The sequence below is a fragment of the Geotrypetes seraphini genome, chromosome 8, assembly GCF_902459505.1.
Source record: "Geotrypetes seraphini chromosome 8, aGeoSer1.1, whole genome shotgun sequence".
NCBI classification, from domain to species: domain Eukaryota; kingdom Metazoa; phylum Chordata; class Amphibia; order Gymnophiona; family Dermophiidae; genus Geotrypetes; species Geotrypetes seraphini.
Genome location: NC_047091.1, coordinates 347413 through 373940, shown reverse-complemented (window position 1 = coordinate 373940; position 26528 = coordinate 347413). Strand labels below are relative to the sequence as shown.

The window sequence follows — 26528 nt, the reverse complement described above, 5'->3', positions numbered from 1 at the left end:
GACAGCATTTTAGCAGTTTAAATTGCTTATTGCTTCCAGATATAAAACATGGCTATAGGTTTCAGGTGCCCAGGTCTTTCTGGGAAGTGGGAGACATTTCCATCCTTCAATGAGCGAGAAGAGAATCTGCCCTCTCTTTTTCAAATTCACTCCTCTGTCCCTACCTTTCTTCATATTGATTAATTATGTTCTTAGTAGACAGCTTCTGAGTTGGAGATCGGTGAGACCAAGCCCCCCTCCCTTTTCCCTAGTTTGATGATGGAGTTAAAGGAAGTTTGTCCAAGCTTTAGGTTTCTTCCAGACTTTGAAGGTGCTGCTATAAATGTGTGTTTAACTATGAGAGAGAGGACAGCTTTTTAAAGATAATTAATTCTTAATAGCAACATTGCAACCCCGAATATGCTGTTGTCTTCTCATAATTTTACATGTTTGAAGATTATCACCCCCATCAGTCCACTTGATGATGATGAATAGGGCACATTGATATTAGGGAAGGCAGACTTTGGCCTAGGCTAATTATACATCAAATTCATTCATCCCAGGCCCCCTCCTCCACACACACATTTGGAGCAGTTTCCTTTGCACATTCACAATCTCCAATCTTACACATTTACAAACAGATGGAACACAACTGTCCTTCAATGCCCCCCTATACACATACCATATCCTCTTCCTATCAATGTACATTCTTACACAGCCACCATGTCAAAGCATTAAACAGCTTTTTTGTCCATCACATTTGCTTCCTACCGACTTCCCCATGCATGCATAAGCTATACAATCCCTACACATATACTATATTTTCCTACATACACACTGTAAATATCCCCAGATGCACACTACCACACATACCATATATCACATCACACCACACATACTTCCCCACCCAGACATACTATGCAACCTCATACATTTACATTTCTCACAAAGCACATATCACAGAAACCCTAGATAAAAATCTACTACAGAAATCTCTAAGCATGACAGCAGTCTCTCCCCCACTCTCTCATGTATGCATAATGTTCGTTATAGTTTCTCTAATATGTCCAAATGATGCTAGGTATGCTATATAAATCATACACAACAGAACACACCCAGTGTGCTACAAAAATGCCTCATATGCACCCTCAGACAATACAACACGTTACAAAGACTCCACACATATTACACAGACAATATATTACAAAAGCATCCCACACATACACTACACAATTCCCCCTAACACATTCATCACATGCTATAAAAATCCACCCCCACACTAAACATTACAGAATTGATAAATGTACTGCAGAAACCTCACACACCACCACACATTCTACACAGACAATCACTACCACCACCACTACCACACATTAAATTAAGCCCAAGTACTGCACACACTCCTCCCAGGATGGACACTTGTGGCCTTTGCAGCTTCTGTTTGCCTGCTTGTCTGCAGAGAGATGTAAGGTACATTCTTACCTGAATCTATCTCTTCACTGCTAATCCCTCTTTCAGTTATGTACAATTCCAGGAACACAGGCAGAGTCAGATGGGAGTGGAGGGGCCCATTTTGCAATTCCTAGTCGTATGCTGCATCTTCACCACCACCATTCTTTTTCCACCCTCCCAACCCATTGATTTCCCCTCCCTTTTCAGTACCTCCGAGTCTCTTCTTTCCCTCCTTGTCTTTCTTTTTTCATCTACCATCATATGCTGCCATGCCCATTCCAACAGATTTCGTTCAAGAAATGCAGGGGACAGAACAGTTCAGAACCCTGGGGGCAGCAGGATACAGTCAGGACCCCCAGGGTTCCCATTCTTTCTCTCAGGGTGCAGCTGGTGCAATGGAGCGCTCTGTCTTGCTTATTCTCTTTGAAAAAGAGCTATGCTTCCTCAGTACAGCAGATGGCATCCAGGGAGCGTTGATCTATCTTTCCTCCCACCCCCTCCTCCTTCCAGGTGCAGGGAATGTAAATGGAAGTGTAACCCCTGCAGCACAAGACACACATGCAATATGTACTCAGCTCACATTACCTCACCAACACACACACAAATTCACAGCACTGCTCCACAAATTTGTCACTTTAAATTCACCTTGCAATACTGCCTCAATAGGCACAGTACAATCTCAGCAACATACTATATATTCAACTTGCAACATTACCTCACCAATACATAAGCACTATATGGACACAAGCTAAATTCAGAATACACATGATCACAGCACTACCTCAATAGATACACACAGGGCATTGACAATGCTGTGTCACGGAGACACCCACGTAACTATACATTTCATTAATGCTGTTTCACCAGTATATACTGACAATACTGCCTGACATTCAACTTACAATAGGTTCACAATGCACACTGACAGCACTGGCCTCAACAACCCTACCTACTGACAGCACAGTTTCAGACACACACATATTATATGCAAGCAGCTCCATCAACATACCCATGACCCTCTCACGTTGCTGTCTCATATGCACACCAGCATTGTACATGTTGATGGTTTATTTATATTATTGGCTCAGAAGCAGTTATTAGGACATATTGCATGTGCATATCCGTAAAGGGCTACTTTGACTCTTTAGAACATCGTTTTACTTAGGTGTTTAGAAAATTGCCCCACCATATATGTTCATAAATATAGGCACTAGGAATGTGATAATCTGTGTAGACATTTCAAAATGGAGGAAGTATAGTCGACTCCACCTAAGTGCACGTCGGTTAAGCGCACGCTTCGGTTATCCGCACCCTACCACCACGGTCCTGTTTTTTTGTTTTTTTTTACATTAAAGTCAATGGTCGTAAATGCCAGATATTTGCAATTTGGATAATCCACTTATGCGCACTGATGTCATAGGTCCAACCTCTATTCTTTCACATTATGTTCACTTTGGTTAGATGCAATCACATTCTGATTGGGAATGGCTAAGCTTCCCACAGCAGCTTAAACACTGGGACAGCTGGGAAAGTGAGTGCTCTGCTTCCACTCAAGCTGTAGGGCATAGCATTCCTGTCCTTTAGGCTCCAGCAGCCCACACGCCATATTTAAACTGAGCCGGCTTAACTACAGCCTCCCCCTCCCCTCCCCACTCCTATTAAGCGCATGTGGCAACCCGGTCTGAAGGGCGTGCACTTAAGCGGAGTCGACTGTATTGACCCTGAGGCACGTACTTTTTTAAAACATACTCATATATCCCACATATAGATCCAGAGCAAGTATAACTGCATGAGTTTTTGGTAGGCTATCTCACAAGGGCACATATGTGAATATGTTCCCTTTATAAAAGAGGCAGAAGAATAGCTCACCTTGGAAAATAGACAGGCAAGGGAGGGGTCTTTACAACCAATAATAAAGTCTTTATTTGAATCAATGGTCCCAACAAGGATCCTAGTTTCGGCGTATAGGAGACACCTTCCTCAGGGGACACTATTAAAAAAATATTTAACACATAAAGAAGCATTTAAAATCCTGAAACACATATCATGACACATATACATTAACCAGAAACAGCATTTAAAACATATAGCAATCCAAAACGAAAAACATATCACATAAATGTGCAAAATATATACTGAAATAAAACATAGACCAAAATAAAATGACTGATGTCACAAAGCTACAGCAGATTGAGCTAAATGTTTTAAATGCTGTTTCTGTTTAATGTATTTGTGTTAAATATTTTTCAATAGTGTCCCCTGAGGAAGGCGTCTCCTATACGCCAAAACTGGGATCCTTGTTGAGACCACTCTTTCAAATTAAGACTTTGGGCTCCTTTTACGAAGTCGTGTTAGCGGTTTAACGCGTGTAATAGCGCACGCTAATTTGCCAACTGCGCTAGCCACTACCGCTTCCTCTTGAGCAGGTGGTAGTTTTTCGTCTAGCGCTGGGGTTAGCACGCGCTAAAAATATGCGTGCGATAAAGCCGCTAAAGCGGCTTCGTAAAAGGAACCCTTTATCATTGGTTGCATTTGTTGTGTGTGACTTTATAAAAGAGGAACAACATATGCGCAATGTGCCTTCCTCACCTATGTGCCCAGTTATAAAATTACCTTCTACAAGCTCAGTACTGAAATGTATGCAGCAAAGTTATTTTGAATAAAGATACCTGACTTTAAACTTAAATATCTAAAACTGCAGGGATAAATGTTCAGCCAGTGGCAATAAACATTTTGCTGATTACTGGCATTATTGACAGATATTCAATGCTGGGCCATCTCCAGGCTTCCACATTGACTATCAAGTTTATGTAGCACTGAGGCCACTTAAGCAGCTAGGGGGCGCTGCATAGAGATAGGACTGTTTTTTATGCAGTTAAGCCCATATCAGCAGTTAACCAGTGAAGTGCCAACTCCATCCCTAGAGCGCCCCCAAAGTAGCCAGCTTTTATTTAGGCACTAACTAATCATTTTCAAAGGCGATAATTGCTTAAGTGCCACTGAAAATTAGTGAATAGTTCTAAACAAGTGATTTAATAGGCTAGTTAAATAATATCAACCAGCTAAATCCAAATTTTGAAAGGACAAGCATTAACGTGCCCAAGTTAGGCACCTGGTGCAGGAATTTAGTATTTGTTGCTAATATTTAGGTTTCTGCCAGGTACTTGTGCACCTGGATTCAGTGGCGTACCTAGGGTATGTGGCACCCAGGGCCCATCATTTTTTGACACCCCCCATGTAAAAAATATTTTTTGTAATAACCATGAAACGGTATAAATGGTCAGAATAGAAACAGGGAGTGAAAATATTCTTTTATTGAATCTCATATATGTAACCATTATTCCAAACAAACATAACATAAATTATGTCTGAATTGTCATGACATCAGAAGTACATATGGAGTAGTTGCAGGTGATGCTTGGGACAGTTCTGATTGTGTTAGTTCGGTTTTATGTGTTTTTTGAATAGAAGGGTTTTTATTTCTTTTTTGAAGGTTTTGTAGTCTGTGGTCGAGGTCAATAGGTTGTAGAGTTGGGGGTCGAGTGTTGCAGCTCGAATGGCTAGGAGGTTGTCGAACTGTTTCTTTCTTTTGACGTTTTTGGTTGGAGGGTGTGTGAATGGTGTGCAAGTTCTCCTGTGTCTGGTTGAGGTGGATTTAATTATTTAGCTGAAGAAATTAGTTACCCCCCCCCCCATTCCACACACATTAATTCTCTTCCATTTTTGTTCCCATTATAAAAAAACACTGATAAGTTCCCAGAAAAAAAAAAATACATTAAAATAAGAAGTGAAAACAAAGGCCCCTACAGATGAGAACATAACATAAGAATAGCCTATCTGGATCAGACCAATGGTCCATCATGCCCAGTAGCCCATTCTCATGGTAGCCAATCCAGGTCACTAGTACCTGATCAAAACCCAAAGAGTAGCAACATTCCATGCTACTGATCCAGGGCAAGCAGACACTTCCCCCATGTCTTAATATCAGACTATGGACTTTTCCTCCAGGAATTTGTCCAAATCTTTCTTAAAAACCAGCTAAGCTATCTGCTTTTACCATAACTTCTGGCCACTTCATTTTTAAGCTTAGATCTTTTCTTCCAAACAGAGACCTTGCTAGATGTCAAATACAGCACAAGGGAACTTCAAACGGACTTAGCTGTGCAGGAAATATGAATCTCCTCATACACCCACCTATAGTGCAAAAATGTGCAAAGGTCTGGTTTTTTTCTTTCGATCACTACATAGCCTAATGCCACACAAGCAGCGCTGTTACAAACATATTCTGTAGGTCAATGCTAAGGTTAACAAAGTTTCCTTCCTTGGACCAGAAGGAGATACTGACAAACCACTGGAAGAGACCCCAAAACAACTACCCAGGAACAACACCCAAAGACCCACTCAGTGTGTGAACCAGTTGAGTGGAGTGGACTAACTGGGGGGTGGAAATGGGCCCGGAGTTTGCTCAGCAGAATTTCCCAGACCACCTCTTCCTCTCAACACATTGACACGCTGCCACCACCACCACTAGGAACACCTCACCAGTAAGCCAGCAATGCTATAAACTTTATAAATCACATTATTATATTTTCAAAGAGATAGGTTTTAATTGATTTCCTGAAAGTTTGGTAGGAGGGTGAATTTGAAATGGGGGTGATAAAGGTGATGGAACAACTCCCCTACAAGGAAAGGTTTAAACAAAGAAAGAGCTCTTCAATGTTGGTGAAGAGTGACTACAAAGAGGTATTGCAAAGGTCTTTGAAAGCATGAATGACGAGAACTGGGTAAATATAAATCTATTTCAAAAAGTACAAAGACTTGGGGATAAATCATGATGTTGCTAAGTAGAACATTTCAAACACATTCAAGAAAACTTTTTTTTTCCCAATTTCATGATTAATCTCTGGAATTCATTGCCAGAAGATGTGGTAAAAGCAGTTACAGTAGTTGGGTTTTAAAAAAGGTTTGGAACGTTCTTAAATGACTTGGGGAAAGCAACTGCTTTATATGTACCTGGAAGTATGTACTGGAATGAAACAGTATAGGATTTACAGCATGAAAGCTGCTGAGATGTCTAATAAAACCATTAAGTAAGATGTACCAGCATGGATCTGATACTGATGCATTTTATTGAATGGGCTTATTAGGCATCTCAGCTTCAACAATGTAAATCATACCATTGTTTTTTTTATGAGATTGGAGGTTCTGTTTGGCACTGCTTTAAATCATCCTCAATAAGTTAGCTAGGAGAAACTACATCATCTCTGTTTAACCTTACCATTGGTGTCTCCAAAGGCTGTGCACTTTCAGCACTATTGTTCAATTTACAGTATATATATACATCCTGTATGTAAGTTTGTATTCATTACTACTTCTACTGAGGATTCTTTGCAGTTTGTCTCTTTATGTTTGAAAACTGTACAGAGATGGCTCGGCTAACAAAATGTACCTTAAAATGAGTAACACAGAGATTAACTGCCTACACAAATCCTCAACACTGCAGGTTTCATCTTATTTTGTTGTCAATGGAATTACTCTGCCCTTAACTTCTTGTGTCAGAATTTTTGATGTTCTTGTGGATGAGATTTCATGTATCAAAGTGTGTTTTTCTAAATTACTCATCCTGCATCATCTAAAACCTTTTTGTCCACTGAGAATTGTGCATAGTTTTTCAATCCTTGATTATTTCACATCGTGATCTTTGTGATGCCCTGTTCACCTCCTTACTACATCCATCTTTGAAATTTATCTTTTCCTTTCAAATTTTCTTTTATTTTTTTTGCCTTTGTCCATTCAGATTTCATCTCTCTTCCCCTGCTGTGTAGCATCTTCTCTTTCTGTCTCTTTTTCTCTTCCCCTACCATCATGCAGCATCTCCTTTGACTTAATCTCCTCTCTTTCCCTTGCCATGCAGCATCTGTTTTCTTTTTCTCTCCCCTACCTTTGTGTCTCTTCTGACTGTCTCTCTCCCCCTACTATGCAGCTTCTCATCTTTGTCTCTCCCTCCCCTTGCCATATAGCATCTCCCCACTTATTTAATATTGATCTATCTCTCTTCCTCTTCCCCATCCAACATTGCCACATTTCTCTTTGTCTCTTTCTCCCTATAATCAACATCACCCCTTCTCCTCCTCAATCCAGCATGACCATGTCTCTCTCTTCCCCCCCCATCCAGCATTGTCCTGTGTCTCTCTCCTCCCATCCAGCCTTATCACATCTTTATTTCACCCATCAGCATTGTCACTTCTTCCCATCCAGTGATGCAGCTTCTCTTTGTCCACCACCCCCCAGTTTGGCCCTTTGTGTCTCTTAGTAATGTCCCTTCTTTCTGCTCACTCTCTCACTGCCTTCCCAGGTCATTGTTGGCAACAGTGATAAAATCTACAGGAGAGGCTTGTGGGGACCATTTCCCTGCATCTTCATTGCTATTTCTGCCGGTCACGCCACCTCTGATGTAACTTTTATATCTTATGGCTATGACTGGCAGAGCCAGCAGTAGTGTATGCAGAGAAATGGTCCCATGTATCTCCTTAGATTTCACCACTGCTGCCAACAATGGCCTGGGAATGTAGTGAGCTCAGCGGAAAGAGGGTGAGCAGGAAAGAGGGAAAGATCGTGGTTTGGGCTGGGAAGCCTCTTATGGGGCACCTATGTTTACACCCAATGTTGTTCTCTTCTCTTTCACACATATAATTTGTATTCTTAAAGATTCCACAGTGTATTTTGTTTCTGCTGAACTTATATCCTGTTTGTTAGAAAAAAAAAACCCCCAAAGTTCCCCCAAAATGGCCCAATGAATTTTAAGGGGAGAGGGGAAAGACAGTTAACTATTGCTGCATAAAAATGTTAATACACTGAAACATACCCCTATATTATTATTATTATTATTATTATTAGGTTCTTATATCCCGCCATACCCAAAGAGTTCTAGGCGGTTTACATTCGTTACATTAGGATTCGGTCTGAACCCGGATTTACAAAAATTTTATCGGAATTGCAGGTAGCGCGGAAGGAGGCACAGGTTTATCATAGTTGGGTTAGAAGATAAAATGGAGGGAGTGGGAAACCAGAAGAGGGGGGGGGAGAGGGACAAAACACAGAAATTCATAGACATTGGGTAACTGAGTCAAATTCAAATTGGGAAATGCCTGTGACTTGACTAAAACTATAGAAGGGTTTTTTGGGTTTTTTTTAAACATTGTGAGCCTCTGTCTTCTATCTATCACTCTAGGTCACCTTGTTCATGAATTGTCATATTAAAGATGTTTTGTTAGCCTACTGACCTAGAAGATTATGAAATGCAGATGCTCTGATAATAATGTAGCCAGAAGTAATATAAAGAGCCAGACTGATGGCTGAGTGACAAGTGCTGGGTGCTGCCATGGGATGGATCCCTGGCTGCCTGAATCCTGGGTGCATAAGGGTAGGAGATGCTAGAAAGACCATGTTCACAGTCTCTGGGTAGAAAAAGAAGGAGTTGTGATCATCTTAGATCAGTGTCTTAGGGCTGGATATAAAGACCATAATATAAAGTTCAGAAAAGAGCTATTGTGCAAGGGCAGCTCTGTTGCTTCCATGACCAGACTAGGAAAGAAAGAGGAATAATTTATTAAACATGGGAATACTCCCTGAGTAATTGCAACTGGAAGCTTCTGGTGCCAATATCTTAGCACGTGTAACAGTAAAGCTAAAAGAAAAAAAGAATGAAGGATCAGACCAAAAATAAATAGAAATATTGGATTGATTGACTTAGTTCTTTGTTTTTGTCCCCTCTTTCTCTGCTTATCTCTCTATTCTCCCTCTTGTCTTCCTCCTTGTGTTTCATTCTCTTGCAGACAAACATCCCCTTCCTGCAGAACGTGCTGAGCAATGACCAGTTCCTTTATGGCACAGTGGACACTCAGTTCATAGATGAGAATCCTGACCTCTTCAATCTACGGCCAGGACAGAACCGAGCCCAGAAACTGCTGTACTACTTAGGTAAGGAAATGGATTCAGTGTGCTTCCACATTGGCTATTCCTTCTGTCTACATGTTCTGGGCATCCCAAAGGACACTGTGTGTGCATACCAGTGGCATAGCCAGACAGCCAATTTTTGGTTAGGCCTGAGTTCATAGTGGGGGGGCACAATGTTTTCTCTGCCTCACCCTACCCCTACCTCAAAATATAAATACTTTAGCCAATGAGAATTCCCAAGCTCTGTCAGATGAAGAGTTTCTCTGAAGGTGGCCAGGACTCCCTTTTACTAAACTTGGCAGGTAGCAGCAATGCTCGGCACCCCACACATGCTTAGATGTCAGTGGCTCAAGGATACTGTCACCGACTGCAGAACTTGGTAGAAGGGAGTTCTGGCCATCTTTGGTGAGAGTCCTCAGCTGGGGATGATTGGAGATCCCTACCAGCAAGGGTTAGGACCAATGTTAGACCTGCTAGGGCCCAGGTCAGAAAATAAAGGAGGGTTCCCCTCCCTGCCTTCCCTCTGATTTCCCCATCTGCTATTATTATCACACTAATATAACCTATATAAAGGATACTAAGTATAACATCGGAGGAATTTGTGTTAATCCTAAAAATATATGAATACATAGTAATAGAGTAAGAAGAAAAGAGAGTTTAGCAGAACTTAGATATTTGATCAGTCTGTTTTTGAAATACAGTGGAACCTTGGTTTACGAGCATAATTCGTTCCAGAAGCAAGCTCCTGCCTCTTGCCTGGGCCGGGCCTTGAGCATCTGCGCATGCTCAAGGCCTTCTGGCTCTCGAGAGAACTAGAGCCAGAAGGCCTTGAGCATGCGCAGATGCTCAAGGCCCGGCCCAGGCAAAAGGCGGGAGCTCTACAAATAGTAAAAGTGGATAAATCAATAAATAACTTGCTCCACTTATTTCTTCACACAAATTGCAGCAGGTGAGATCGTGCGAGCAAACAATGCAATTTGTGTGAAGAAAGTGGGAGTCAGGAAGTCCTGAAGAAATGGTTATATACCGTGAAATGTTGGCTAGTAAACAAGACGCCACTTAAAATTTTTTCAACACAGTTGTTGATGTTGCTAGAGAACATCTCAGTCCCACATTTAAAATTAGCATAGTGGCAATTGTATATTCTCCACGGATGTTTTTTCTGCCGATGATGTGGGTGGAGGAGGCTTGAGCATTTATGCCCTGCCAGAACAAACCTGAGGCTTTTTCTTCCATTGAGATAATACTCTCAGCCTAATAAATGGAGCAAGTTATTTATTGTTTTTTATTAAATTAATTCTTACAACAATCTCTTTAATTTCAAGCTGCACTTCTGTTTTTATTTGTCACCTCTGGGAGAACATAGCTTGAGGGGGAGTTGAATTGATTTAGGGACAAAACCCTATCAGTAACAACATTCCAGTGGCTTCTCCAATGTCTGTCTCAATAGCAGATACTGGACTTTTCTTCCAGGAACTTGTTCAAATCTGGTTGTGCTAACCACTATTACCACATCCTTGTTCCATTTAAAACATTCAAAATAAAATGCTTTTTCTTCTATCTTGATTGTCTGGACATTTTATTATGCCATCATGTTGGTTCCAGTTTCTCTTTTCTTCTGTCCTGTCTGTCTGCTAATTCTTCTTCAAGTGGCTGCTGTCCATTTGTCTTTTCTCCTCTCTCATGTCTATTTCCTCACTACTCCTGCCTCTGACATATTGATGATTCCTTTTTAGCTTTTTTGCCTCTCGTTTTTATTCACCTACCTATCAAATTTCCATCATCTTCTTTTACCAACTAGCACTCCCATTCCTCATCTCACTTCTTCCTAAATCCTCCATTCCCTTTCGTCTTTAATCTACTCCCCCATTATCACATTTCAACTCTTTGTAATCACTATTCTTTTATTCATTTCCTTGCCACCCATCTTTTCTCCCTCCCGGCCTCTCCAATAGGGTTCCACCATTCCCAGCGGCTTCCTCCCTACAGCTTTCTAGCCCAGCATCTGCTCCCTTTTCCTCCCTTCCTCACCCCACCCACGTAGCCTGACTTCTCCCTGTCTCATCTCTCGTCCCTCCTGTCCTCTCTCCCATGCTCCAGCATTTCTTCCTATCTCATCCCACACTCCCATTGTCTGGTATCTCTCCACTCCTTTCTGCTTCTTGATCCAGCATCTCCCTCTTTACCTGCTGTGTATCCCTCCCTCGCCCTCCCTTGCAACCTAGATCAAACATCTCTTTCTTTCCCTCCCTCCCTTGCACCCTAGGTCCAACGTCTCTCTCTCCCTCACTCTCTTCCCCCTTGTGCCCTAGGTACAATGTCTCTCTTTCTCTCTCCCCTCCCTTGCATCCTAGGTTCAATGTCTCTTTCTCTCTCTCCCTTGCACCCTAGGTCCAACTTCTATCTCTCTCTCTCACCCATCCCCCACCCCTTGCATCCTAAGTCTAATGTCTCACTCTCTCCCTTCCTCCTTTGTGCCCTAGATCCATGTCTCTCCCCCCCTTGTGCCCTAGGTTCAGTATATCTTTCCCTCCCTTGCACCCTAGATCCAACATTCCCCCCCACTTGCGCCCTAGGTCCAATGTGTGTGTCTCTCTCTCCCTTGTGCCCTAGGTGCAACGTCTATCTCTCTCTCTCTCTCTCTCTCCCTTGTGCTCTAGGTCCAACATGTCTCTTTCTTTCCCTCCCTCCCTTGCACCCTAGGTCCAACGTCTCTCTCTCCCTCACTCTCTTCCCCCTTGTGCCCTAGGTCCAATGTCTCTCTTTCTCTCTCCCCTCCCTTGCATCCTAGGTTCAATGTCTCTTTCTCTCTCTCCCTTGCACCCTAGGTCCAACTTCTATCTCTCTCTCTCACCCATCCCCCACCCCTTGCATCCTAAGTCTAATGTCTCACTCTCTCCCTTCCTCCTTTGTGCCCTAGATCCATGTCTCTCCCCCCCTTGTGCCCTAGGTTCAGTATATCTTTCCCTCCCTTGCACCCTAGATCCAACATTCCCCCCCACTTGCGCCCTAGGTCCAATGTGTGTGTCTCTCTCTCCCTTGTGCCCTAGGTGCAATGTCTATCTCTCTCTCTCTCTCTCTCTCTCTCCCTTGTGCTCTAGGTCCAACATGTCTCTCTCTTCCCCTCCCTCCCTTGCCACCCTAGGTCCAACATCTCTCTCCCTCCCTTGTGCCCTAGGTCCAATGACTCTCTCTTTCCTTTCCTTGTGCCCTAGATTTGTCTATCTCTCTCCCCCTCCCTTGTGCCCTAGGTCAGTGGTAGGCAATTCCGGTCCTTTAGAGCCAGAGCCAGGTCAGGTTTTCATGATATCCACAATAAATATGCATGAGATTGATTTGCATCTCATGGAGGCAGTGCATGCAAATCCTTCTTATACATATTCATTGTGGATATCCTGAAAACCTGACCTGGCTTCGGCTCTCGAGGACCAGAATTGCCTACCCCTGCCTGTCAGCACTGCCCTAGGTCAACATTAGAGAATGACACGGGGACAAATTTCCCATCCCCGTGGGAACTCGTTTTATTTATTTATTTAATTAATTAATTATTTATATACCACTTATATCCTAAGTGGTTTACATTCAGGTACTTTTATCATATTTCCCTATCTATCCTGGTGGGTTCAAACTCTATCTAGTGTACCTGGGGCAATGAGGTGATTAAGTGACTTGCCCAGGGTCACAAGGAGCAGCGAAGGATTTGAACCCACAACCTCAGGGTGCTGAGGCTATAGCTTTAACTACTGTGCCACACACTCCCACCTTGTCCTGCCCCATGAGTTCTTTTCCTGTCCCTGCCCCATTCCTGCAAGTTCCATCCTCATCTGTACAAACCTCAAACACTTTAAAATCATAAGTGTTTGAGGCTTGTTCAATTAAGGCAGAGCTTACAGGAATGGGACAGGGACAGCGACAAAACTCGTGGGATTGGTCGGGGAAATTGAGTTCCGATGGGGACAAATTTGTCCACGTGTCATTCTCTAGTCAAAATCTCTCTTTCTTTCTCTCCCTCTATCTCCCTCCCTTGCACCCTAGGTCCAACGTCTCTCCCCATGCAGCATTTTTTCCCTTTCTCACTTTCACTGCCATGTTCAACATTTCTGCGTCTCTCCCACTATCCACCATCTCTCTTCCTCTCCCTTGTGCCCTGGGTCAGACATCTCTCCCTTTCACCATAATATCTAACTTTTCTCACTCTCATGCAGTATCGCTCCCTCTCCTTCATCTCATATGCAACTTTTTCTTTTTCTCATCCCTCTCCACTCCCTTGAAGCATCTTTCCCTTCCTCGCCTTCATTCCATGTCCAACAATCGTTCCTCTATCACCCCTCTAATCCTGCATGCAGCATCTTTCCATTCCTTCCCCACCCCATATACAACTATCTGTCTCATTCAGTGGGTCAGCAGAAGCAGGAAGAGGTGACAGAGAGGGTGGGACGAAGTAGAGGATAGGCTTCTAGGTTAGCATTGGGGAGCACGTAGCATTTACTACCACTGACCCATTGAAGCGATAGAAGGAAGGGAAATGCAGGGACTATAGGAGTCCAGCCTTCTCCCCCAAAGCCAGTCTTGTCCAGTCCTCCATTGCAGGCCTGTCCGTGGATAAGCCCCTAGTGCATAACTCTGAAAGATAAAGGAAAAGAAAGTGCTTTCAATAAAGGAAGGGGGGAAAAAAAGCTACCTCGAGGGATGGGATTAGGGCTTAGGGCACATTTTGAAATTCTAATGTATTCTTTATCCATGGGACCACCACCATGAGATATCAAAGGGCAACCCCACAGGGAATTTTCTTTTGAAAATTGCTTTGCAGTTTCTAAAATACCCAGAGATCTGTAAGCATAGGCTGGCCCAAATGTATTCAGTGCTATGAGAACCTTCAACCTTGCTTCTTCCCCTATGAGCAACTCCAGGTCCTACCTTCTCCCCTCCCATAGTCCAGCATATACCTTCTTCCCTACCTCCTTCCTTCTGTCCATGTCTAGCATCCCTTCTTCCACACCGTTAGTGCAGTATCTCGTCTACACTTCCTTAGCACCCTTCAAGTATCCAGTTTATTGGAACTTGCTATACTGCCTGAACTAACTTGCACATTTAGGCAGTTTACAGACTAAAGTCAGGTTTCAAAAGTTTGAAAGGAAATATAATAAAAATAGGAAAGAGCAAAACACTTATCCTAAAGGCATTCAAACTCAAAGGTGGTCATAATGGAAAATAAGTGGAATAGTATCTCATGTCCCTTTCCTTAGCCTCCTACTAAGATGTCTGGCATAATAATTCCCCTTTCGTATTCCCTCCTCCTTAATTCAGCAGTTCCATTCCTCCTGCTGCTGCTGCTGCCACCACCATCCTACTTCTGCTGTCTGCTGCTGAAAAATTAAAGTTGGTGCAGTGCAGTGCTGGAGGAAAAGATGGTCCTTTTCAACTCAGGATACCCATTTGGTAGGAACTGCCTCCCCCATCTCCATATTCTTTTGGCAAATAAGACAATTGTTAGTGTCGCAGGAGAGTTTTGAGCTGTCTTGTCTCTTTTCATAGGTCATGTGATGGTAAATGGACCAACAACTCCCATCCCTGTGAAAGTCAAACCTTCCCCTGTGGATCCAGTAGTGCCGCAGATCCCACTAGGTAAGTCCTGCCAATCCAATACCTTGCTTTAACAAATTGGTTTCCAGAAGTTTGTGCCTCTGTACCTACTAAATCCTGTGCAATATACTTCCATAAACAACATAACAAGCCTTTAGTCAAGAAGAGCTGCTACATTTGTTGTTAATCAGGCCCTAGATTGCTTGTTAAAATGAGCAATATCCAGAACTTCACCTAGCCAGAGAGAACATATGTTTCAGGTTTCAAGTTAATTAGTGTTTGATATACCGCTTATCAGGGTTACTACCTAGACAGTTTGCAATCATTCTACAAATTGGGCTGCAAACCTTTTTATTTCAGGCTGCTTTTAATTACGTGGAAATGGCAGGGTATCTTGTATGATGATATTTGGGGTAAGGGGAAAGACAGCAGTTTTATTACTTTATTACTTTATTTTGCTTTTCCTTTCTTCTTTGATTAATGAAATTTTTTTATCCTTTATAATTTTATATTTTATGGTCATTGTAAACGGCTCAGTTTGCCCTGATAGGCGGGTATATAAAAAAATTTTTTTTTAAATATTTATTAAGCGCAAGAAAACAGGCAAAGTTACAAACAGCTAAACCAGGCAAAAACACAATATGCCATTCACAATAGATGTTTAGCAAGACATTTTCATTTTCTCCCCCTTCCCTCCTACCCCCCAAAAATGTAAAAATACATAAATTGTCTGTTGAGGTCCACAGACCAAGAAATTATAGATTCAAGTGGTGACTATGAGGCATGCTAGACAAAGAGTTCCAGAAAGGCTCCCCAGTGACTTGTAGAGATTTACCCTCCAAAGAGTCCATATTATGCACCATTTGCTTCTCCATTTGCAAAAGTTGAATCATGACCACTTTGGTCCAATGAAGAAGGGTCCTTCCCCAACCATTTCAACAAGATATCTTTCTTGCCCAAGAGAAATGCCCAATTCAAAAATCCTCTCAAACCTTTCAGTACTGGAGCCACAACAGGGCAACTAGAAAATAGCAATCGAGGAGACAAAATAAATCAAGCCTTCCATAAGAAAGAGATATGCACCTGCTCCAAAAAGTCTGGATAACTCGAAAGGAGTAAAACATATGACCTAAGGAGGCCCCCTCCTGTTACATTTTGGGCAACAAGAGTCAGGGTGCAGACCAATACGCTGAGCATGCTTAGGGTGTACATGGAGCCACATAATCATTTTAAAGCCAATTTCCCACAGAAGGATAGATAATTTCAGACCATTCATAGCCCAAAGGTATTTAAGAATATCCTCCAATGTGAGTGCGACCCCCAAATCCTGGGACCATTGAGAACAAAGGTGTGTGTAATTAAATCCAGGTAAGGTTTCCTGCAGGAATTTGTGATGATATCACAGAGGAATGGCCTGCAGAGCCTCTAAAACACAAGGCTTCCCGAAGAAATTCAAGCAGCTCCGATGTAAGAGAAGATAGAGATAAAGAGAGCACATAATGGCGCAACTGCATAGATCCAAAAATATCTTGGGGCCCGAGCCTGAACTCAGATTTCAAAGATGAGTATGGCTTAACAGAGCCATCATTCCGCAGTACCTGATGAAGGTAGAGGAGACCCTTAGTATCCCAAGGGTGAAAAACAGCGGACGTCATACCAGGTTCAAAAGCTGGATTACCAGTAATGGGCAACAAAGGGACACATCAGCCCCGCAATTTTAAGAAAGAACAGAGCCACTGCCAAGCTTTGTCATACAGGTAAGTAGACTGGATAACTTCTCTACTCACTATTAAAGGAAAGATGCAGGAGAGTACATAATTCAACGAAGAAGAGCGACCAAGATGGTAAAGGGGATGGAACTCATCTCGTATGAGGAAAGATTAAAACAGTTAGTGCTCTTCAGCTTGGAAAAGAGACGGATGAGGGGAGATATGATTGAAGTCTACAGAATCCTGAATGGAGTAGAACGAGTACAAGTGGATCGATTTTTCACTCCGTCAAAAATTACAAAGACTAGGGAACACTCGATAAAGTTACAGGGAAATACTTTTAAAACCAATTGTAGGAAATTTTTTTTTTTTACTCAGAGAATAGTTAAGCTCTGGAACGCGTTGCCAAAGGATGTGGAAAGAGCGGATAGCATAGCTGGTTTTAAGCAAGGTTTGGACAAGTTCCTGGAGAAAAAGTCCATAGTCTGTTATTGAGAAAGACATGGGGGAAGCCACTGCTTGCCCTGTATCGGTAGCATGGAATATTGCTTCACCTTGGGTTTTGGCCAGGCACTAGTGACCTGGATTGGCCACTGTGAGAACGGGCTACTGGGCTTGATGGACTATTGCAACTACTCCAAAATACCGCAATCAAACTTATTTATAAGGCCAAAAAATATGATCATGTTACCCCGCTTCTTAGAGAGTTACACTGGTTACCAGTCTCTCACAGAATTACCGTATTTTCACTCATATACCGCGCACCTGTGTAAAACGCGCACACGGGTATAGCGCGCGGGGAACACAAATTTATGTTTAAAAAAATTAATATAGCGCGCACACCCGTATACCGCGCATGCCGCCCCGACTCTCCCGTCGCTGCCTTACTCTCCTTTCGCCCGCTCCAACTCTCCTCTGGCCAGCTCGACTCTCCTTTAGCCCGCCCCGACTCTCCTCTGGCCAGCCCGACTCTCCTTTAGCCCGCCCCGACTCTCCTCTCCCCCTTGAAGTCCTGTCCCCACCCTGAAAGCCTGATGCCCCCCCCCCGACGTCCGATTCACCCCCCACCTGCAGGACCGCTTGCACCCCCACCCCGAAGGACACTCGCACTCGAACACGCACCCGCACCCCAAAGGACCGCTCGCACCCCCACAGCCTCCCCACCCCCCCATCATGTAGAAGCTGCCTACCATTGTCCTGCTGCTTCCTCTGCCGCCGGTCCTGCCCCTTCTCTTAGCCCTGCATCTACGCTGCTTCCTCTTCCGGCGGTCCCGCTCTTTCTCTGACATTATATCTCAGTTTGGGATACTTAATCTAATATGCTCTTCCTAACCAGCCTAAGGCACATCTGGTATCAATTAGAACCACGAGACTAAAAGCGGGAAAAACCTGAACAAAGACTGAGGATATAGATTGAACACAAAATGGAGTAAAGCCAAGCAGAAGACACAGAAAAACAGAGATGGAGTTCATGTATATCCTGATTTCCTCTATGATCTAGCTTAATAGCAAAGTACATAAAATGAATATTATTATGCTTTTCCTTAATATTAATCTGTGGTGTGTTTTTCTGGCCTTGGCTACATCCATATTCAGATTTTTATTCACCAATTTTTCGTACGCTTCTATTGGGTGTGGCCTTAACTAACACATATGCTTGTATCTAACTAGAGTTACCCAGAATCATACGAAAAGCAGGCGCTTTTGTAGAGAAACTCCTCAAAATACTGCACCATCATGTCCTGACGTCCATTCCATTACCGTCCCATAGACATCACCCCCGTACTGGCCACGAGTCACTATTCCTCAGCTCTCGAAATGTAAACAAGGGATTTTGAGCTCATGCAGCAGCTCATAGGTGACCAGCACCAGACATAAGTCTAATGAGCACTACCTCATACATCATTTAGTCCTGAATGTGCAAACCGTGCAAATAAAGTGCTAAGTAAATCAAGGTCAAACAGTCACACCGGGGAGAAAAATTATAAGCTAAACTATATAGACTCCCAAGAATCTGCCCTATCTGTTCTCAATAACAATTACAATATAAAGTGCAAGGTGCTACAAGTATTTCAAACTAATAAAATTGATCAAAAATTACACTGTAATGTGAAGAAACCCCTCAAGATGCCCTAATGATTGTATAATATAACATGTTAGCTATAAAGTGCATGAGAATATTTCAAAAAATTCACAAGGACCATAGAATAATAAATATGAACATAGAATAATACATAAGAAAAACCCTCAAATGCTCAAATCATCAAAAATTTATGAAAACGCATATAAATAAATGTCCAAAACACACACATTTGATTACGCTGAAAATAGTGCTAAGAATGATATATAAAAAATAGAAAAGTAAAAAAGTCCTATAAAAAGTTCATATTACCTCATAACAATTCATATATTGCTCATAATAGTTCATCACAATTCATCTTTCTACAAAACAGTTCATATTGCCACTTCATTCGTGGAACATTTTCATCAGCAACCGTAATGCACAGAAGAGTACTTACCAATCCTGTTTCAAAAAGGTACTGCCACTCGAGTACTTTTTTGAAACAGGTTTAGCAGGAACTTATCTTGGAAGAGCGTTCCAGTTTTCCACCACTCTCTGGATGAAGAAGAACTTCCTTACATTTGTACAGAATCTTTCCCCTTTTAACTTTAGAGAGTGCCCTCTTGTTCTCCCTGCATTGGAAAGGGTGAACAACCTATCTTTATCTACTAAGTCTATTCCCTTCATTATCTTGAATGTTTCAGTCATGTCCCCTCTCAGCCTCCTCTTTTCAAGGGAGAAGAGGCCCAGTTTCTCTAATCTCTCATTGTACGGCAACTCCTCCAGCCCCTTAACCATTTTAGTCTCTCTTTTCTGGACCCTTTCGAGTAGTACTGTTTCCTTCTTCATGTATGGCGAAGCTCCGGTGGATGACATCGGGGGGGGAGGGAGGGACGGAGCTACCTCTTGCCGATGCCCCTTGCTCTCTCCTGCCTCCTCTTACTCCTTTTTCTCCTCTCCTGTTCTCTTCTCTGCTTTTCTCTCCTTCTGCTTTTATCTCCTTCTTCTTTCCTGCCTCCTGCTTGCCTGCCCAAGCCTGTTAACTCGGTTTACAGTATATAATGTTTAGGATAAAAAAATAAGAAGGAACATTTACAATTTAGTGAATAACCAAGTTTTTAGATGTTTATGTCAAATTTGAAGAGAATCTAGTTCTCTCAGCCAAAAAGGAATATTATTCCATAGTTCAGTTAGTTTGAAGAACAAAGACTTCCCCAATTTACTAGTAGAAGTTATGCCTTTCAAAGAGGGAAAAGACAATTTAAATTTGTGCATAGTTTTAACCAGTCCATATATTTCGGAGTTCCAAGTCAGGGGAATTAGCAGCAGGCAAATGCTGAATAAGATCTTAAAGGTTAGACATGCACATTAAGTCTGTCCCTATACACCTTATGATGAAGACTATGCACCATTTTAGTAGCCTTCCTCTGGACCAACTCCATCCTTTTTATATCTTTTTGAAGATGCGGTCTCCAGAATTGTACACAATATTCTAAATGAGGTCTCATCAGTGTCTTATACAGGGGCATCAATATCTCCTTTTTCCTACTGACCATATCTCTTCCTATGCACCCTAGCATCCTTCTAGCTTTCGCCGTCACTTTTTAAACCTGTTTGGCCACCTTAAGATCATCACATACAATCACACCCAAATCGCACTCTTCTGTTGTGCACAAAAGTTCTTCACCCCCTAAACCAGGGCTGACCAAGTCCAGTCCTTGAGATCTACCGGCAGGCCAGGTTTTCAGGATATCCACAATGAATATGCATGAGAGATTTGCCTGCACTGCCTTCTTGGTATGCAAATCTCTCTCATGCATGTTCATTGTGGATATCCTGAAAACCTGGCCTGACAGTAGATCTCGAGGACCGGACTTGGGCAGCCCTGCCCTAACTAAACTGTACTGTTCCTTTGGGTTTTTGCAGCCCAAATTAATGATCTTGCATTTCCTAGCATTAATTGTTAGCTGCCAAATTTCAGACCATTCTTCAAGCTTCACTAGGTCTTTCTTCATGTCATTCACACCATACGGGGTGTCTACTCTATTGCAGATTTTGGTATCATCCGCAAAGAGGCAAATCTTACCTGACAGCCATTCAGCAATATCACATACAAAAGTGTTAAAAAATGTTAAAAAGAACAGGCCCAAGAACAGAATTCAACTGTGAGACCATCTGGTCCAGGTGATTGTTTGTGGCCCTACTTTTGAAGGCAGCAGATATTTCTTCAGAGGTTAATGGCGTGTCTAACATCATATTGTCTTCCTGAGACAAGGTGGGATGTTAAATACAATCCATTTCATACACAGTCAGGCTAGAGAAACTGGGGCTCTTCTCCCTGGAAAAGCGGAGACTCAGAGGAGACATGATAGAGACATATAAGATCATGAAGGGCATTGAGAATGTGGAGAGGGACAGATTCTTCAGCCTACGGGGAACTACAATAACAAGGGGGCACTCGGAGAAACTAAAAGGGGACAGGTTTAGAACCAATGCCAGGAAGTACTTCACTCAGAGGGTGGTGGATACCTGGAATGCACTTCCGAAGGGTGTAATAGGACAGAGTACTTTACAGGGTTTCAAAGAGAAATTGGATATATTCTTGAAAGAAGAAGTTATTGAGGGATATAGATAGGGAAAATATAGGATGAAGAAGGGTACAATTAGAAGGATATAGATAAGGTAGAAAAAAAAAAAAAGGATTGGAGGAATGGAGGGGTACATACAGAAGACTACTACGCAGGTCCTAGACCTGATGGGCCGCCGCGCGAGCGGACTGCTGGGCACGATGGACCTCTGGTCTGACCAAGCAGAGGCACTTCTTATGTTTTTAATAATTTAATACCTACTTCAATATAGCACTCTACGTGTCAGTCCCTATGGTTAAACTCCAAGATACAAATTGGCGAGTCTAAAATCCTCTGGAAACATTGGTTACAGGTAGTCATATGTACTTTGGAAGATGTAATTTCTAATGGGAAAATGGTAAATTTATTACAATTGCAACAATCATTTGGCATATCAAAGTCTCAAGGATTTAAATGGTTGCAGTTGGAAAAGGCCATTCAGAAAGAGTTCCCTGATTGGTGCAACTTAAAAAATCAGTATAGCTTCCCGGGACTATGTTCCCAGTTAGATTTGCAAGGGCACCAGGCTGCCAAGTGGTATAAATTAATATCGGAATATTTGAATAAAAAACCTAAAACAAGTCTAAAAGACATTTGGAACATTGAGACAAAGCAGCATATTTCTGCTACTCAATGGCCACGGATTTGGACTTGGAGAATAAGATGTACGGTGTCGGCATCTATGAGACAAACTTGTTTTTTTCTGTTATCAAATTTTTTGGACCCCTGTTCGTTTGCAAAAGTTAGACAGTTCAAAATCCAATAGATGCTGGCACTATCATCTTGATATAGGGACACTGGATCACTTGCTATTCTATTGTCTGTTGATGCTCAATTTTTGGAAGTCTATTTGGGGCAAAATCAACATGATATTGGAAGCTTCGATTCCATTGTCCTATGACATAGTGTTATTTGGGACTTTATTAAAACCTAAGAGTCCAGTTACTGCAAGCAAGAACAGACTTCTTATAATAACAGGGATAGCTATGCAGTTGATAACAAAAATTGGAAAAACTGGGACAGACTGAATTTCAACTTTTGGTGGGAAACTCTGTGTCAATTTTATAGATATGAGAGAATGAATTCAGAACAACTGGGACGTTATAAAAAACTAGTCTAAGCCCGTTACATTAACAGGTGCTAGAATAGATGTATCTGTCTGTCTGTCTGTCTTTCTTTCTCTCTCTCTCTCTCTCTCTCCTTGGCCGCTTTCTTTCTGTCTGTCTTTTTTTCTTTGTCTCTCTCTCATTGGCTGCTGTCTGTCTGTATTTCTTTCTCTCTGTCTCTCTGGCCCCCTGTCTGTCTGTCATTCTTTCTGTCTGTGTCTCTCCCTGGCCCCCCTGTCTGTCTGTGTCTCTCCCTGGCCCACCTGTCTGTCTGTCTTTCTCTCTCCCTCCTTGGTCGCTATCTGCCTGTCTGTCTCTTTGGCCCCCTGTCTGTTTGTCATTCTTTCTGTCTGTGTCTCTGGCCTCCTGTCTGTTTGTCATTCTTTCTGTCTGTGTCTCTCCCTGGCCCCCTGTCTGTCTGTCATTGTTTCTATCTGTGTCTCTCCCTGGGCCCCTGTCTGTCTCTCTGTCTCTCTCCATGGCCCCCGCCTGCCTGTCTTTCTCTGTTGCGCTATGCCTACCTGACTCTCCATGGCTTCCTTCTGTCTCCCCCCCAGAGTAAACCAAGATTGCTGTCTGCCTCTCAGCACACCCCTCCCCCCCAAAGCAGCCCCCTTTCTCTCTCCCCCTCCACTTCCCTGTGCAACAGTAGCAGAATTTTTACCAGCATGGGACGCCTTGCAGGACCTGCACCCTGTCCGACTCATCCAGGCTGAATGATACCCTCCTGCCGTTGCTCTAGCCGCCAGCTATCAGGAGACAAACCACCTCTGCAAGTGCCACAAGCCGCTGCACGCGCTGCAAATGTAACACGACCATAGAGGCACAAATCACGGACGCAGGGATCATGGATTTCTAAGTGCGCATGCACGCTTAGATTTATTATAGAGGATTTAAAGAGACTTGGGGTCCATTAATGGAATTTGTAAAAATTGATTAAACAAATAAGTCTTTGATTCCTAATTGATTTTCACACACAACCAGGGAGGGTGGGAGGGGGGAAATGTACTTTAGATTATTATTTGTTTGGATGTAAGTACTGATTACTGTATTAATTGATTATATATTCTGTACACTTTTGTATGTGATTTGAAAAATTAATAAAGAACTAAAAAAAAAAAAAAAAGAGTTGTATATACTGCATATCCAGAACATAGTTAATACATAACACCATATTCATTTCAAGAAAACTTTTCCTTATAATACAAGTTATTTGTGGTCCTATAGTTAATTCTAGCTTCTTTCAGGGGGGAGGGGGGGGGTTCTTTGCATGCTCTGTAGTTAAAGCAACTCAGTGACCTTTTCAATTTCCTTTCATTGTCAACAGGAGACCCCCTTCCTGGGTTTCGTGATATTCTCCTGAAGGAAAGTCCTGAAAGCTTTGCTAAGGCCATTCGAAAACACAGCGGTCTCCTACTAATGGACACTACATTCAGAGATGCCCACCAGTCCTTATTGGCAACTCGTGTGCGCACTCATGACCTGAAGAAGATTGCTCCTTTTGTGTCCCACAACTTCAACAACCTTTTTAGCATAGAAAACTGGGGAGGTAAGTGAGAGGGGTTGCCCCATTAAACCTATACCTTAATCCTTCTTCACCTTGATTGTTCTTTTGTTAGACTAACTGAATTACTCCCTTCTCAAATGTCTCCAGAATATTTTCAATTACTTCTCCAGAAACATTTCCATTCACTTAATATTTATATATATATCCGGACAAATTAGCTAAATTACCCCCACCCCCCCATTATCAAGCGGTGCCAAAGGTTTTTAGCATGGGCTGGCAAGGTAAGTGCTCTGACACTCATAGGAATTCAGAGCATTTACTGCGCCAGCCCATGCTAGCACAACTTGATAATAGGGATCAGAGGTAGATACTGGGAAATCATGTGTAATTACCTTAAAATGTATTTTGTGGTATATGCACTATAAAGAGATGTACTGTACGTGTTTTCATTTTACAACATAAGAAAATCATAATACATAATAAAATTTGTACACTAATTAAGATAATGATAGGGTAAATGAGGACATTGAAGACATGATCAGCAGTAAAGTTCCCAGAGACATGAGCTCCTTCCCTTTGGAATGCTAAGCCATCTCACCTTCGATCGGAAAACTTACTCGTCAATTCAAAACCAAACTAAAAACCTTTTTATTTCAAAACGCATACCAAAATTCTGGATAAGGTAATTTTCCTTCCATCTTTAACTGTTAAAGATAACCGCTTTTAAGAAGCAACCCCCCTCCCCTCCCCTATTTGTTCTTTCCCTTCCCCTTCCTACCTCCCTTTTATTTTTATTTTGACTTCGATGTAATTTTGAATCTTCCCCTTCCCCAGTGCCTATTGAATCTACTTTGTCCGTATCGTTGTCTAGTCTTTATGTTGCACTGTTTTACTTTTTTTATTATTATTACTCTTTTTTAAACTCCAATTTTAACAATTGTAAACTGTCCAGATAGTTGTTTGATGGTCGGTATATCAAACTGCAAATAAACTAGGAAACTAGCATCTCATAGCAAATTTTCAACAGTTTGTGCAATCTGTCCATTCTCAAAAGTAGGATTCATTTCTTTGGAGGTTGTCTTAAGCTGTTCAATATAGGCGTGACGTCGTATAAAGTTCAGCAACTTATGAAATGTCTCATTCCTTGTGGATGCATAGCATATTAAATAAAGTCTGGAGTGGGGGGTCACATGATGCTATGTGCCTGAGAGGATGCTAGTCAGCTCAGCTCCCACACATTTCAGTGAATCTGACCCTGTTCTACTGTGATCAAGTGAGTGATCTCTGATATTTTTCTACCAGCCTAGCTAGTCAGATTGGACCTCTGCTTTCCTGGTCGGGGAACTAAGTAGATGGCAGTGAAACAACTTAAAAAAGATTAGGACCACAATCGAGGGGGGCCAAAGTTAAAATGGCAGACACTGCGGGGCCACCTTCTCCTTTGGTGGGTGCCGTGTGGACAGCTGAGGTCAAGGCAGAAATCAAGGCGATTATGGAGGCCTCCTTGGATCATAGATGACAGTCCGTAATCGATAAATTAGACAACATGGGGAAACACTTTGATACATTTACCCAGGACTTATAGGCTGTTGTGCAGTGCATTGGTTTGTTTTTTTTTAAATGGATGCCGACTGCTTGTTGACTGAACAAAAGCGTCTTGCTAATTTGTGCCAGCAAATGGAAAACAAGTTAGAGGACTTAGAAAACCGGAGCAGATGTAATAATTTGAGACTGATTGGTTTGCCAAAATTGTTGGCGGAATCTGAACTCCGGAGTTTTTTTAGAAACCTTTCTCTCATGATCACTTTCCCTACCAGATGAGTCTGGACCGATGCATATTGAGAGTGCACACCAAATTGGTCTTCAGAAGGATCAGAATTGACAGCCTTGTCTTGTAATTACGCAGCTGCTTAATTATACTCATAAGAAACAAATTCTAAAGGCCATATGTGCCGGTCAGTAATTGGAATATCAAGCACTTAAAATTCTTTGCTTTCAGGATTACTCTAGCAAAGTTACTGCCTAAAGGAAAGAATTTGCTCTTCTTTATTCCAGATTGGTTCATGCTAAGATTTCATTTTCACTAGTGTATCCAGCCAAGTTCACTCTCTCCCATCAGGGTAAGACACATTATTTTAGTCAGCTCTAAGAAGTACAAAAGGTCATCTCTCAACACCAGTTACTGTCTGGATTGGCAATTCAAAGAACCGCTGATTGAGTCTGGAGACCCTTTGCTCTGTTTTGCACTGATTAGAGTAGACTGGACTCCCTAGATTGAGGTCATGCCCCCTTCTTCCCCCCTTTTTTTTTGGAGTTTGGTTAGAAGGATGGTTGAGGGAGAAAGAGGTTGTGAAGTTATATGCACGGAGCGAGCAACAGTGTATTTGTTTACAGTGAATGAATGGGCGAATGGAGTGACTGGGGTGGTAAAGGAGTGCATGTAGTCTTGGGTATTCGTTCTACTGATCATTCTAACTCACATATGAAGTTTGTATCATTTTGGTCAGAACTGGATGGGGAGGGATAGAAACATGCCAACATGTTGGC

General features: G+C 42.3%; 2 protein-coding genes across 7 annotated transcripts in view; one reads left to right on the top strand and one right to left on the bottom strand.

Moving 5' to 3' along the window:
* The window catches only part of LRFN4 (leucine rich repeat and fibronectin type III domain containing 4), a 42279-nt gene extending 40453 nt beyond the window's left edge, over positions 1 to 1826 (bottom strand). Inside the window, exon 1 of one of the 2 annotated variants that reach the window (XM_033954340.1) lies at positions 1642 to 1826. The gene's annotated coding sequence lies outside the window, so the exon portion shown is untranslated. Of the gene's footprint in view, positions 1 to 1461; positions 1579 to 1641 lie in introns of those variants that run through there. The other variant, XM_033954341.1, reaches the window with a different exon arrangement.
* PC (pyruvate carboxylase) overlaps positions 1 to 26528 on the top strand; it is a 318688-nt gene that overhangs the window by 212721 nt on the left and 79439 nt on the right. For all 5 annotated transcript variants that reach the window (XM_033954334.1, XM_033954337.1, XM_033954335.1 and 2 more), the window contains exons 11-13: positions 9267 to 9411; positions 14923 to 15012; positions 23802 to 24023. In XM_033954334.1, the coding sequence (XP_033810225.1) occupies positions 9267 to 9411; positions 14923 to 15012; positions 23802 to 24023 (457 nt within the window). The remainder of the gene's footprint in view (positions 1 to 9266; positions 9412 to 14922; positions 15013 to 23801; positions 24024 to 26528) is intronic.